This window comes from Crocodylus siamensis, chromosome 1, assembly GCF_052110815.1.
Source record: "Crocodylus siamensis isolate JL-2025a chromosome 1, ASM5211081v1, whole genome shotgun sequence".
NCBI lineage: Eukaryota > Metazoa > Chordata > Crocodylia > Crocodylidae > Crocodylus > Crocodylus siamensis.
This window is the reverse complement of record NC_143395.1, coordinates 278,278,434-278,294,225: the sequence shown is the minus strand read 5'-3', so window position 1 is coordinate 278,294,225 and position 15,792 is coordinate 278,278,434. Positions and strand designations below refer to the sequence as shown.

Sequence of the window (15,792 nt, the reverse complement as noted above, 5' to 3'; positions counted from 1 at the left end):
TGTTTTTCAGGAGATCCACCAGAAGCCAAGGAAAACTAGAGCCAGGTCAGCACCTTTGAAATACAGATCTGGAAGCCTAATGTTAAAGACCTTAGCTTTGAAAACTAATCAAGCTTGTACAGTAAGAAGATGAGTTCTTCAAAACAAGCTAAAAAGAGGACAAATCCGTTCCTCTTCAGAAATGCCTTAAAAATTTATGCAATCAAAGGCTTCCTTCCAAATAAAGTTAACCTTAAAGTAGTCAATTGCGTGCTGTTTGGCTTTAAACTATACTCATTTTACAACTCATGATTTTAATTTTCTTAAAATATTTTTTTAAGTACTGACTGTAAAAGTGCAGGTTTTCCCATCTTAGAGTAATGCACACTTATATATTGAGGTTTTCAATTTTGTAATATTTCTATCTACATCATAAAAAAGTTTGAACCATTTCACAGAGTCCTAAATATGCAATAGCCTGACTAAGTTCTCCTACTAAGGTACAATCAAAATTAATGTTTATATTTTTTCATCCACTCCTTAATACAGCATAGAAACTTGAACCTTATTATACATTAGCCTACTACTATGAATATATTCCTCAGTATTTGCTTTTTCCACTATACTTTCATGCCCAATTTACTACAGTCAGTCATTCACAGAAATTTTTGGCACCCTACAAATTAGTAGTAATATTTTTCTTTGTTAAATGAAAAAGCAAACCTCATGTCTCTTTTAATATATATCATGATCTATTTCCTTCACTACTGATGCAAAACAGCATTTCGTTTTGCCCATTTATTCCATCCCAGTGAATCTGCCTACCCAATCCTCACATTCTGATTTAATTTAATGGCTGCAAGATAAACCCTGTCATTTGTAATAATTTGTAAACCTTCATCTTTAAATACATCCAATCTGTCCTGCAGTTCTGTAAAATATCTGCTAAACATTTGCTGGGGCTTTGCTCATGGTGTTCTTCTCAGATAAGAGCTGCTGATATTCAGTATAAAGCAAGACTTATTTCTTATCTCCATTAAATGAGGACATTGTTCAGTTTCCAATTAAAAATGGGGGTAGCAGACATTCTGGTTTAGCTTCAGATAAACAACTTTCTGAGGAACACTGTAAATCTAACAGCTACATTTCATAACATTGTGTGAAATTAGGACGCCTTTATTTAAATAAAAAATTTCAGGTTAGTTAAAGATATTAACAGAATTTGGAAAGAAGTAAAAACTTACTTTTCACCAATTTAATTCTCAAACATCCACTTGTTTTTAAATACTGTGGGGGCAAGGGGTAGATTCTCAGCTGGTGGCATAGGCACACTGGAATGACAGCTGTGTCTCTTCCCATGATAGTCATCGCAGAAGAAACACGTATGCAACCGAGTACCAGTGCTGAATACATGCGCTCATACCTAGTTTACAGCATTCACATGTGTACTTATGCCCTGTCCAAAACTATTGTGCAGTATTACATAATGCTTTCTTATAGAGGAGAGTGAAGTAGGCTATATAATTTTTCCTGCCTACTTTTTACTACTCGTGTAAAAGCATTTCAAGATCCACATAAAAAAATTCTACAGAACCTTAAGTTAATCACTAAGAGTAAAAACAAACATTTCGACCACTGTAGTACGTATTTTGCAAGCTAACTACATTTGTTTCTTTCCCAGATGTGAGCTGTGTGCTTAATACACTTGAATACCTAAATAGAGGCAAATACTCAGGACCTTCCGTCTCTCAATATTTATGGTGTGTTAACACCACTTACAAGTCCTAATGTTAAAAAAGCAAAAGAAAAGAGCCCCCAACTTAAGACTTACTTTATTTCACTGGAGTTTGCAACTCATTTACACTGGGAATGTTTTAAATACTCTGGAGTAGATCTTCCTTTGGTGAATCTATAAGTTTACACTGACTGAAATACGGTTATGGCAATTTGCAAAGAAAGATCTGGTTTAAACACAACACACACACACACACACACACACACACTTTCTTTGTAAAGAACTCAGACAGGACATTTTAAATATAAACTGCGGGAATTTAAGCAGCTCTAGTTAGAGCCCTCAAAGCAAACTGGCAAATTTTCAGAAAGGCTCAGCATCTGCTTCAGATACAAAAGCAAAGCAACAGGATTGTCAAGAGTGAGAACAATAGGGTCTCATTTGTGCAGCCCAATGGTACTCAGCTCTCATGTAAAAATCCTGCTATAGCTACCGAGTACCTAAAACACCTGCTGAGCTCTTCTGAAAAACCTGACCCACTTGAGAGTACTGATCACTTTTGAAAATCTGGCTCAAAAATCCCATGACCTTGAATGCTGTTCGTAATTCAGTACCTATACATAAGTGATTAAGCAAATGGATCTAGATTTGTATTATTGCATTGTTTAAGTGGAGATAACTACTTTTGTTTTTCATATTTCATTGCTTTGTGAAGTATATCTTTCAGAAATACACATTAATGTGCTGAATAGATATAAGGCCGATATCTGAGATTCCATTTGTCATTTCCAGAAATTATGAGGTAAGCCATAACAACAAGGATTTGTTTTTATTAAATAAATTTAAACAAAATGCATATGTAGCCTCAGGAAGCCAGGAAATAATTGTAAAAAAATGAATGAATAAACAAACAAACCAACCAACCAGCAAACAAACATCGGGGTCCAAATCCATTTTCTTGATCCTTTTAGGAAAGCAAAGCATGCATTACTAATGACAAGCTATCAACATTAATGTAGGCGATTATTTTAATATACTGAACATTCTTTGCATATTATGGCTTTGATATTTATTTGTTCTTGTTATTTTGGTAAGGATAAAAGGAAATAATTTATCATTACCAGATGTGTGCATTATTTGTTATACAAAATAAACGGATATTTTGGTAAATGTTCTATATACATAAATATTTTAAGCCATCTGTTGTTTATGCCCGAAAATGGAAAACTACTGCACTTTTTAAAAATCATCCAAGAGGTTGTGGTGAGTTTTTAAATCAACGTATTTAACATGCATACTTTGCATGTTAATATGTAGTCAAAATCCTGAGTGAAACTGGTTCTTGTCTATGCATATTAAATAGGTTTCAAAATTTAAATCTCTCATCATTGTAACTTTTTTGTTAAATCTCTAAGGGATTATGTATTGTACTTTATCTAATGCCAAATTTTATTTTGCTAAAATTGAAGCTGGTCATGACTTACATGAACAGATGTGTAGGCACCAAAAAAACCCTACTTTAAACCGGGAAAACATTTCTAGTTATTATTTTAGAAGATCAGGAACCAGAAGTTTTCACTACATACGTAATTAAATGACTGTTTATATGGAATTGAAAAAGCTACCTTACTTTGTGATATAAAGCGGTAGTTTAATTATTAAAAATAGCTGATAATATACAAAAAAAGTTTCTTCTGAAGAGACCCCATTATCATCTGGTTATTTCCACAAGGCCAGGACCAACAACTTAGTGAGATTATTTTAATGGCATTTTATTGTTAAGCAGAAATTCCTGCTGTCTGTACAATAGCCTGCTACACAAAAGGGAATAACTTAAAACAGCAAAAGCATAAACAGTTCTTCTGTAGCTGAATATATTTTGTGAAATACTGAACTTTAGCTCAACACATCACCTTGAACACTTGATCAAATCACTGCCCTACCACCCTCCCATTTTCTTAGGGAAGAATGGTCATCTTGTAACTTTTCCTCAACAGCTAGAAATTCTAGATGGTTAAATCCTAGGGTTTTGCACTATTCTCTTTATCACTGCCTAGACAAACCTCCACAGAAACAAAATGCTGTGGACAAAACTATGAAAAAGAACCAAAACAGTCTAAAATACGTATTAATGTGCTGAATAGGTATAGAAGCTGCATTAAGGCTGTTAAGGATGTCATTTTAATTGTTACAGTAATCTGCATCTCCCACACTACACTGCAAAAACCACACTACTATGTAGCTGATCTCTCAGGGAAACTGTTTTGTTACCGTTTTTGCAGGACATGCACACATGTGTACATACATACATGTAGACACACACCCACCCCGCACACTTGCTATAAATCAATTTACCAAAACTGATCAAAAGCTACAGCAACAAAAAAAGCTTCTTTTGCAAAAATAAATTTTTAGTGGGGTTAGAGAAGGTTCAGAGAGAGAATATACACAGAGGAAAAGATTGCTGCTCTATTAATTTGCTGTCAAGCCTTACAGGAAAAGATCCCTGAAAGCTAGAAGATGCAATAATGATTGTTTAAGAGCTGTTCTAAAAAGAGTGACTAAAATGGTCTAAACCTCTTTAAGCACCCGCAGTGAAAAGATTTAAACAGGCTATTGTCAGACCTCTGGGTACCTTTTTTCTCTTGGCTTTGTTCTGTATTTTCCTCCGCTGCAGTTTCCATGGCTGGCTTCATACCATCCACCAAAAATGCTTTCTCCCCCCTCCCCCCAGCAAACACTTTTTCTCTTTTCTTTCTCTCTTATTCCCTTCTGTCTTATTTACAGCTGCAGTGATTGAGTGGCTCTGTTCTTCACTACAGTAGATTACAGTCCTTTCCAAAATGCAAAAAGTCTTGTCAGCTTCAATTTCGCTCTGCTTACTGGTCCATAAAGATTTGTGCCAGGAAACACTCAGCCATACGTCACCAAGGACCCCAGTTATAAAATAGCCATTTTGTGTCCAATTGTGCCCCAACTTTATGTAGCTGGGATGGGAAGAATCAGCTAGCCACCCTTTCCCCTTCTGTGCTCTCTCTGCCTTTCTCTGCCTTTCTCCGAAGGCTCCCAATGAATGTTAATCAATTCCCTCAGCGAAGAATGGATTTGTGACATCAGAAGAGGAGATGCATGTGAAAATGGAAGGAGCCCCCTCCTGTCGCATGACTCAGCTATGAAGCTAGACCCCCATACGCTGTCTCTAAGGAGAGTGCATGTCATCACACAATCACAAGGCTCTCTCATGGGATCCCTATTATGCATCTCATTTTGATTTATTCCATATGCCCTCTGCTTTTGTAGAGGACATAAACAAAATGCGCCTGTTGCCTTCAGTTTATCTGCAGAGGTTAAGTAAGGTTTGACTTAGGCACCGCACAAGCCAAAGGAAAAACAAATGCGAGTGTGTGTGCGCGCGCGCACACGCGCGCATGTGCATGTATGTGGATAGAGTTCTTTATGGTAGAAGCAAAAGCAAAATAAACAAAAATACAAATGTAAAACATTTTAAATAAACACACAGTCTACCATTTTCAAATATGCACTTACCATTATGCATCTAAATCCACATTCAGGCATTTGTTTCCAGGACAACTATGGAGTATGTATGTGAAGTTAAGCACCTGCTTACTGGTAACTGTACACCCACTTCCAATGCTGAGTTTCTACCCTGCTTTCCTGAATGGTGCCCTGCCAATTAAGATAATGGATATCTGTCATTTAACAACATTTTTAAAATGTTGCTACTAGGCAAACTGGAAGAAGAGGGCTTATGTGGTGTTGCTTAAGTTGTTCACCGCCTTGCCAGGTATGTCCCATGGCATATAACCCATATCCTTTGAAAGCAAACCAGGGTGGTAGAGAGAGGAAAGGTCACAGGTGCAGTACAGTCCTTTTTATTTCAAACTACAGTTCCACAATTGGTCAATTCAGCCTGTCAGTTATGAGTATTCCTAGATAGCTCACTGACACTGAACTCTCACAAAGCAACGTCTGCAAGAAATGTTTTCTAACAGCTTTGGTTGGCCAGAAGACTAAGCTGCCTTTTGCAGATGATGACTTGGCTTCAGTATCACACACCTTCATAGCCTCCTACTTTTCTACAGGAATATTTTTACTCATGATAGGTAAAACCTGCTTCATGTGCCACAACAGAATGTCCTTAAAACTTTCTAAACTTCATCTGTGCAGGAGCACTTTCCTTCCAGTAAGTCTGGGACAGCAAAACCATCTGACGAGACTAACTGCTGGCAGCACAAAGCACATTTCTTTAACCTCACCTTATATATACATTAAAAGGATTGTTAATGCTGTTTATAGGGAAAGGAAACCCCCATGCTGCATATACAGTTGATCCCTCCCCAACCCAGAGCACAGGAAGCTAGTGCACACGAAGATCCAAAGTGCAGATAACAATACTGTAATATGCAAAAGCCTATTTATTTAGAAGTACATTTTTGACATATTGCCATGGTCTGCAGTGGAGTTTATTCCAAAGACACTAAACAACATTACGCTTCCTCGTTTGCACTCATGTTTTGTTGGATGGGGTCAAGACTTTAAAGCATAATGTCTTATTAACATAAAAGCTGGTGGGTGGTAGAGATCATTCCTACACTTCCTCCTAGAACAGCCCCTCTCCTCACAAATAATGAAGAAGTGTGCAACACCCAAAGAAATCAGCAACTATGCAAGAACTTGAACCAAAGTCTAAAGAAGTCAATCTAACTATTTAAAAGCATTCATGCTAGCTGCTAAATCATCCCCTAAAACTTTAAGTGATGCATGACAGCGTGAAGATCTCTCCCACTCCTCTTTGCTTTCCACGCTGCTGAAAAGGGATGGGTTTTACGTTGCTAACTGCCATCTTCAGTCATTTCTTAATCCTCCACCTCCTTCCCATCATTAGCAATTACTGACAATAGAATAAACTACATGTTGCTTCCTCCAGTGCTATTACACGTCACAGCTACTAGTAAATGTTTAGGTGCAGCCAGCAAAACCCCCAAACCTCCTCCTTTTTTTCCAATCCATCAGTTTTGCCAATTTCACAATGTACAGTCCTCTGGGGAGACATTAGGCTGCATGCAAAATGCTAGGTATCCCTAATGCTGCAGCAAAGAGCACTTATCTAGAGAGCCACAAACTGCTGTTAGAGCATGGGAGCTATTTCTTTTTCCCTCAAAACTGTTTTATAAAGCCTAATAAAAATTACACATAGATTGAAAGCTAGAGAACACAAGTTTCACAGGTTGGGTTGATTCAGATGCTCAGTAATGGAGCAATCAGTTAGTTATGGTCCTCAAGGTTAGAGTGACATTTCATTTACAGTGCAAAGTCTAATTAAAAAGTGAGAAGTCTGGGTATGATAGGAAAGGACTTTATTGCTGAGGGACAGCCCTAAGCCTACTGCAAATGCTGTGAAGCAAAGCAATGGAGTTAAATACATGAGCGTGCTGCAGAACAGACGCAGCTGAATCTGCAATGAGTGCAAAATGGTCTCACTTTACAAATTAGGTTAGAGATTTTTGACAATTATTGACAATTATTCTTGTGTCTAAGTGAAAAACGACAATTATATAAAGTTCAAAATTATATTAAAAATCTCATTCTGTTTACAAGTGTCCATTCCTTATGAACACTGACCATCTCAATTCAGGTTGCTGGCAATTTATTTTGAACTACTAAAGGATAAAGAGATCCATGAAGACTCACTATAACCTTTGCAAATTAATACAATGGCTTCAGAAGGCTACAACAAAAGGTGGTGCTTACACATTTGACATGGAAAATCTGAGACTAAAACACCAGATTTGGGAGGCTAAATTCACAGCCTACCCCAAATACATGGTAACATATACTCATGTAGTTGATTGTAAGACAGCACATCATATGACTTCTTTAAAAAGACATGAAATATACCAAAAGAATGATCATGTATACACTCAACATAGGGTTTTATTTGGGGTTTCACTTGACATTAGAAATCATCCACAAAAAACACCACACTAAAATTTCACCTGAACCATATTAATGTTTTTAGCACAAACGGTGCTACAGTGCAGGGCTGGCTGACAGGCAACCCCTGCACTGAAGTACTCTCATGTCTCAGCCAGCCACATCAGCATCTACACATGCACTGCACCACAGGTTTTTTCCATGTTTTTTTTTTTTTTTTTTTTAACTCCTGGATATCTAGGGGTCAAGAAAAGCTATAGGGGGAAAAAAAAAAAATAAAAAATGGAGCAACACATGCTTGGCCAGTGCACGCTGCTGAAAAGTTGAGCCAAACCTGCCTAGAGCCGCACTCCGCTGGCAGCCAGGCTCCATGTGGCAGAACAGCTGTGGCTGCAGCCCCAGGAGGCCCCCAGGACCCCAGGTAAGGCTGCTGGGGCCAGCACAGTGCTGGCCCTAGACTCCCCTACCCCACCTGGGGTAATTTGTCATGCACCAAAGCATGCATGGCTTGGGCATCTCCTGGCTACTTGTGCCCAGGGAACCAAATGTCCTGGATAGGTCCAGACATGCGTGGACATTTACTGCAGAGCTTAAATTAGTCCACTCCGCAGTAAACATCTCATGTAGACTCATCCAGATTATGCTATATTGGGAGCAGTTAAATGCATTACAATGAAACAATGCAAGAGATTTTTGGAGGTAAAAAATCTGTTAACATAAGTTTAAAAAATTCATTTTGAAATTAAAAACCAACAACTAACCAACTGATCTATGGCAAAATAATTTAAAGCAAATATCAACAGATAGGAGAAACCTGGAAAGTAGTTATTCTGAAAACTTGTGTGTAGACAGCAAAACCAAACCAGACCAAAGATGCTGGGCTATCTTTATCAACGTGGAAGTAGAATTCCTTTCTATATAGCTCCAAACTAACAATACGATCTTTCATACTTAGCACCTGGTTACCAAAAAAAAAGCTGACAGATATCAGGAGTTCATGCTATAGCTTCAAAAATGGTAAGACTTAAATGGTAAGACTTGAGGAAATTATATTTTAAGGAAGGATTAAAAAGATATACAATGGGACTCAGGGGAAAACTAGAGGAAACAGGTTACAAACCTCCCAATGTCAAAGAAGTAAAAATACCAATAAAGGTGCATATTTCATCCTCTTATTATGGTAAAAAGCCAAATCTGGCTGAATAAACAACATGCAATTGAACAGTCTGCTAAAGGAAGTAGTGGAATCCCCTTCCTTTTAAACAAGCACAAACAAAAAGCACAGTAAGAGGTTCTGTAGGGGACTGCAAGCAAAAGGTGGTAGTTCATTGAAAAGTTACAATGAAAGGACCCTTAATTTGATTATTTAACTAGTATAACCCCAGAACAAGCTAGTGAAAACAAAAGCTGTTACTTTTCCACAATTATACATTTCCTGGAAGTTCACTAGAGCAGAGGTGCTCAACTTTTTGGCTCCATGGGCCAAAGAAGAAGCATAGGGGCAGATCAAGCCCTGTATGCCAGAATAAGGTCCTGCAGCTCAGCCACTGCCTCCCCACCCCACTAGTCCTATGTGCTGGTGGAGGGGGTGGGGATTGGACACTCAGTTCAGCACGCAGGGCTTGGGGCCCCCCATGGATCTGGAAATTTGGCAAATTTGGGAGTGGTACCACTGCCCCCCACCAAATTTCCAGACCCATGGGGAGCTCTGCAGATCGGATGACACTGAGACGTTGGCCAAGGGTTGAGCACTCCTGCACCAGAATAATCAGAGCCTCTCAGAATGTCATCTAAACTGTGCAAAAGAACTGCCAAGCCTAGAAAACCACCTCTCCACCAGATATATAGATTGAGTGATATTTAGAATGGTATTCCTTTCATTCTTTTTAGGTCTCTTCTTCAACTCTGTTTAGGGTATGTACACACATTATATTTAGATTGTCCTAACCAAGCCGCAAAGGGTCTTAATACCCCAGTGTGCAAGTGTTCACAGGACTTCGGTTATCCAAAAAATGGCACACAAGATCTAAAAGTTAGTTCTCATCAGGCCAGAACAAATTTTAAAATCAGTATGGGTTAAAATGACCTAAATTGGATTAATTTCACTTAACAAAATGTTTGCATGCATTCCCAGCACAGCCCTGGGGCTAAGAAAGCCCAGCCATTCTCCACAGCCCTGGAGCTTGCTATTTTTACTGAAGCACCCTCCCCCACAACCCCCCTACCCTGACTAAACTATTTTTATTCCCCCGATTAGTTCTTCCCCAGACCAGGCAGCCTCCCACCAACACTGGGCCCACCAGTTCTCCCCACCCCCGCCCTGCCGCTTAAATTTTTTCTGGCTACCCATACCTCCTCCCAGCAAGCAGTGAACGCTTACAGGTGGTGATCCCAATTCAAGTCTAGGCAGCTTAAACTAAGTCGCCTAAGCCTGAGCCAGGTCCCACAAACACTTGCTCACAGCCTTGGTGGCCATGTTTCTAGACCTAGACATGGACTGAATGGCTTGTTTTTAAGGTTTTCAAAGCCTTATGTCTCAATAAGGTTTAAACCTCCTAGTTATCCTGTTAACATTACTTGCTGACTTCATGTTCACATCTCTACAAAATGACAAATGAAAAGAAGCCTTTAGCATACAGAATGTATTTTTCATCTTCAAAAGGTAAACATTTTTTGTCATATTTATGATCTTCAGTACCTGCTATAAGACACTCTGTAGTCCACGTGAAAGTAATTGCTGAATCAAGACATATCTGATTTATTCTTTTCCTGACAAAATGCAAATTATATTCAGAGCAGGGGTGGCTAACAGGTGGCCTGTGGGCCATGTTGCAGACGAGGACATAAAACACATAGTACCGCAGCAGATAGGGCAGGTAGCAGAAAGCAGAGCAGGCAATGAGGAAGGAGATTGGGAGTGGTACTCAGGGAGAGTGTAGGGCTAGTTTGTGACCTGCCTGCAAAATGTTTTTAAAAAAGGTGGCCCCCACTGTGCTAGAGGACAGCACTGAATCAGTCTTTGAAGTTTAAATAAGGTGTTAAAATTGACAATGCATTTGTACAGTACTTCCCTTGGTATTATCATAGAAGAATCATAGAAGTAGGATCGGAAGGGACCGTATAGATCTTCAAGTCTGACCCCCTGCCAGGGCAGGAGAAAAGAACAAACAAACAAACAAAAAAAAAACCAACCTGGGCTCAGATGATCCCAGCTAGGTAGGCATCAAGCCACCTCTTAAAGACCCCAAGGGTAGGAGCCAGCACCACCTCCCTTGTAAATTGGTTCCAGATCCTAGCTGCCCTAACTGTGAAGTAGTTCTTACGGATGTCTAACCTAAACCTACTCTCCAACAACTTGTGGCCGTTATTCCTTGTCATACCAGGGGGCGCTAGGGGAAACAAGGTCTCTCCCAAACCCTTCTGCTCCCCCCTAGTGAGTTTCTAGACAGTCACCAGGTCCCCCGTCAGCCTTCTCTTGTGAAGGCTGAACAGGTTCAGCTCCTGCAGTCTCTCATTGTAGGGTCTGCCCTGTTGTCCCCGGATCATTTGGGTGGCCCTCCTCTGGACCCTTTCAATGTTGTTCACATCCCTCCTGAAGTGGGGCGCGTATTATCCCCTTTAAATTTCCCATCTGTTCATAGTTTAAGTAAAAATTCCAACATAAGGCATTTTCTTTTATTCCCTTAAGCAAGATGCATTTGCACCTTTTTCCTCTTGGGCTTGAAATCATACTTAGGCTATTTTTTACAAGTTCACTGATCTCTTCACCTCTCTGCTTTGACTCTACAGAATTCAGCAGTAGATACAATGTACAGGATAAAGGAAATGGAGGCCCTTTGTTTTCAATCCCTTCACCTTAGATCTTCTGTTTTTCAACCAATCAGAACCATGCTTGACTATGAACTCCCTCCTTAAATGTTCTTTTCATCTAAAAAGTACCACCCACTCACAAAACTGTCATTTGCAACAGATCTCAAATCTTAGCTTCCTACAGAATTATGCCACATTATTTATTACTGTATGCTAATGTGTACCGTGCATGCAGAAAATTCAAGAGCTATTTATAGCACATCTTCACTACCCAGGAATGGTTTTATTGTTGGGGTTAAGAGGTCTGCCTAGGCTTAAAGTGGGTTGTGATGATTGATCACATCATTAAATCTGAGACAGATTCATGCTTTTCAGTATCTAAACTTCAGCAAGACCAGAATATCAGGCTCACTGCTACTCCCTGAAGTGAAATGCAATCACTTCCATGCACCATCATGACTATTAATGTTTAGTCTAGCTCTTAGAGTTTAAAATCACCCACCCCACACGCTTCTGTCTCATATCCACATACTTAAACATACTCACTTTGGTTCTACAGTTGGGCCTTCCTTTCTATTCCATCACACCATGATGAAAGCCTCAGACAAATCCAAGATAAAGCACCACTATCACTCACATACAAATAACTTACAGCCAGGCACATTAATATTTCTGTTAGCTTCAATTTTTATTCCAAGCCAGTGACTCACCACCTCTTTTCTTAAGACTCTTCCTCATTCTGGATAAAAGCCATCACTAATTCATATGTTCCCTGTTACTACTATTTTTAATTTAGCCCCACTGGTTTACCATCCTCTCATCCAAGACCACATCAGAGGTGGAGCTGTAGTTACTCCAGTGGGATCTGAGGGCAACAGGACCATGAGTACAGATTTAAATCTGCTCTCCATGACTGATCTGGATCCTGTAAATGTTCAGCTGCCATGGTTTATTAGGGGTGACCACCAGTATCTGGGGGAACGTTTGTTCACCAGAGCGCCTCAAGGGATGACGAGGTCGAATGGTCATAAACTACTGCAAGACCATTTCAGGCTGGACATAAGGAAGAATTTCTTTACTGTCCGAGCCCCCAAGGTCTGGACCAGCCTGCCAGCGGAGGTGGTTCAAGCACCTACATTGAACACCTTCAAGAGCAAATTGGATGCTTATCTTGCTGGGATCCTATGACCCCAGCTGACTTCCTGCCCTTCAGGCAGGGGGGGCTGGACTCAATCTTCCCAGAAGATCCAGCCCATTCCAGCCCTAATGTCTATGAAATCTATGAGAGTAAAGCCAAAGAAATGGGACGGAGTTAAATCAAGAAAATTATGAAGGTGAATACCATGGGCAAAACTCCAGAAGAAAGCAACAGAAGCCCAGCACAGCAATCATGTAAAGTGCATGAGACACAATGCTTGAGGACATTTTATAGAGTACTTCTGGCTTTAGCAAAACACAATGATAGTTATTAGAGAGGGTGGAGCAATGTAGCTGTGGTGGTCTAGAAAATATGAGGTGGTATTTTTGGATGACATTTTGTACTGGATCAACTGTACATTTGGAAGAAATGTTAAATAAATGTTTCGGCATAAACTACCCATTTTATAGGTCTTCCCAAGTTATTAGAGAAACTGTAGAAGAGTCTGCAGGTGTCTCACTTCTTATAGACCTTTGTATTTCAAAAGGGAGAAAGGGGGAAACCCTCTCCACTGACTGGTTGCACCTCCACCTCTTTGAATTCACTTTACCTATTACTTTTTCCATACATCCAGTGCCAATCTTTATTTTCCCCACCCCTTAATTTTCAGAGCCTGGGATAGAGGGACATGACACTTTAAGCTGCTGTCCCATTCATCTGGCCCCCTTTTATTTGAACCACTGAGAACCACCATCTCTAAATTTCACCTGACTTGCATTAGCAAAAAAAACCAAACCAAACAAAAAAAACCTTACTCTTTTGCTTTAACTTCTGTTTAGAATGAGGCACAGGACCCTTTGGGGGACTGTCTTTTTCTTTTGAGTTGGAAATGCTTATTTGCATTCCCACTACTTAAAAAATTAGTCTGCAGAGGGACCAGCCAGAATAAAAAGGAAGGACTTGGTTTGAATTTCAAGAGTTGCTGGCTTCAAATCCCACATAATTTTCAACACTGAAGACACTTTGTAATCTCAATGTCATCTAAAAAATAAAGGTTTCATTCAGTGTGCATCAAACACTTCAGAAATGAAAAACCAGTAACCTGACTTTACAAAACCAGGATTTATTTTTAATCCCAATTAATTCTCAATTGCAGTCAGGCTACTTTTGTGTTATTTTGAAACTTAAAGTGCAATGTTAAAAGAAAAGAAAACAAAATGAAACAAAACCCACACCACCATACACAACGATGTAGACATTTCAGTGGGAATTTTTTTTAAATTTTTTTAATATATTGCTTGAATCTCCTGCTACGTTCTTCCTGCTGCATTCTTACAGAAATAGACTTCTTGCTTCTTCAGACTAATATATATTTCGCAAAGTCATAAGAACTGTAAAGAAAGTATACATCTAATTTACAGAGCCATGTATTAACTGGGAAATGAACACACATACATACACACACGGTAGTTCTGTAGCCTCCTCCACCCAAAAACCTCACAATACTTTAAAAATGTGAAGGAAACCTCTAAAACACCCCAAGGGCTTTAGTTATATTTTCCATCATTTTATAGACGGAGATTATAAAACCACAGAGTAAAGTGCATCATCTAAGCTCACGCAAGAATTCTGCGACAAACCTGAAACTGCCACCCAGATGTTCTGGCAGCTTTGCTGCAAGTTTTAATCCTTTACCATCTTTCAAAAACAAAAACAAAACACCCACCCCTCAAAACAAACAAAACAAACACACACACACACACCAACCAACCAGGCAAGGTTCTTTGGGTAGATATGATACTTTATTAGACCAACTAAATAGTTGGGAAAAAATGTTCTTTGCAAGCTTTCTGGCACAAGCACTCTTCTTCAGGCAGAGGAAGACTCTGCTTAACACCAGCAGAGTCTCCCTCTGCCTGAAGAAGAAGAGTGCTCGTGCCCAAAAGCTTGCAAAGAACATTTTTCCCAGCTATTTAGCTAGCCTAATACAAGATATCACATCTACCCAAAGAACCTTGCCTGCCTATATCCTTAGACCAACATGGCTACAACTAACAACCCTGCAAAAAACCCAGAATTTATTTGACATGCTTTTCCCCAAGTTTGAAGCTGCCATCTAAACAGCAGAGCCACAACTGCCTTGCAAGGACCCCATTCTGTAACTGGTGCATAATTTGCAAAGAAAATGTGATGGAGAAGTCAAAATGTTGACATCGAAGAAAGTCCTGAACTAATGATTGGGTAACAAGGTGTTGAAACCAATGTTTATTCAAAGCATTGGTTTAACCATCTTGTTCAATCAGAGATTATTTTGATGTGTTGAAACTATACTGTGGGAAAACTCAGGGTTATCCAAGGCAGCTGCAGACCACCTGTTGAATTATAAATGTATTTTCTATTCATGTAGAAAATATTAATCATGAAATTCTCAGCTAGGACACTGACTAAATGGCTCCCAATTAATTATCATGTTCTCTGCAAGTACAGATTTCCTCATTAGGAGAGCTGCAGGACATTCACAAGTTTTACTTTGAAGGCTTCCAATTAACTCATCTACCAAATGTGTGCCAGGCAACTAGAACTAGCATGGCTTTTCCAAGCCCTTCTTTCTAGTTGTAGTGCTGTAGCAATTGGAATCCCAGTCATGTACAAAATAACGGCTCTTTCTGTACTTCACAATGCCCTTGAGAAGGCAGTTCATGGGCAACAAACAACAACTGTGGAAGTGTTTAACAGGTCTCTCTCTCGTGCACACACAGGCAGTTGCACACACAAAAACCCCCCCTGAAGTGGGCACTTGGGGAGCTCAACATAATTAAAAAAAAACAAAAAAACCCCACCACTTTACCCTATAACTGTGAGAAATTTAACCTGACTAAAAGCTAGGAAACATGGAATTATGTCTAGATCATATCCTGCTTACATTTTGCCAGATCTCAAAGCAGTGGGTGATCTCACATACCAAATGAGCTTCAAGACAAAAGCACGACAGGGTAAGTTAAGGACAAAGTAACAGCTTTCATTCTAAGTTCCCAGATAGATTGGCTGGTAAAACCCCTTTCCAGGGCAGGATTATTCCCTACCACATACATTTCCACCACTTTGTCTGGTCTACTTTTTAAGTAACTCAAGTGCTGAGGTGTTTGACCAATTGGCTGAAAAACTATTCTGCAAC

General features: G+C 39.5%; 1 protein-coding gene across 8 annotated transcripts in view; it reads right to left on the bottom strand.

The window, feature by feature from the left end:
• GPM6B (glycoprotein M6B) overlaps nucleotides 1-15,792 on the bottom strand; it is a 165,043-nt gene that overhangs the window by 39,264 nt on the left and 109,987 nt on the right. The window contains exon 1 of one of the 8 annotated variants that reach the window (XM_090063601.1): nucleotides 4,350-4,796. The exons of 4 other annotated variants lie outside the window; for them this stretch is intronic. In XM_090063601.1, coding sequence (XP_089919727.1) covers nucleotides 4,350-4,410 — 61 coding nt within the window. In that variant the 5' untranslated portion in view covers nucleotides 4,411-4,796. Of the gene's footprint in view, nucleotides 1-4,349; nucleotides 4,797-15,792 lie in introns of those variants that run through there. 3 more of the 8 variants (XM_090063611.1, XM_090063550.1, XM_090063583.1) reach the window with 3 other exon arrangements.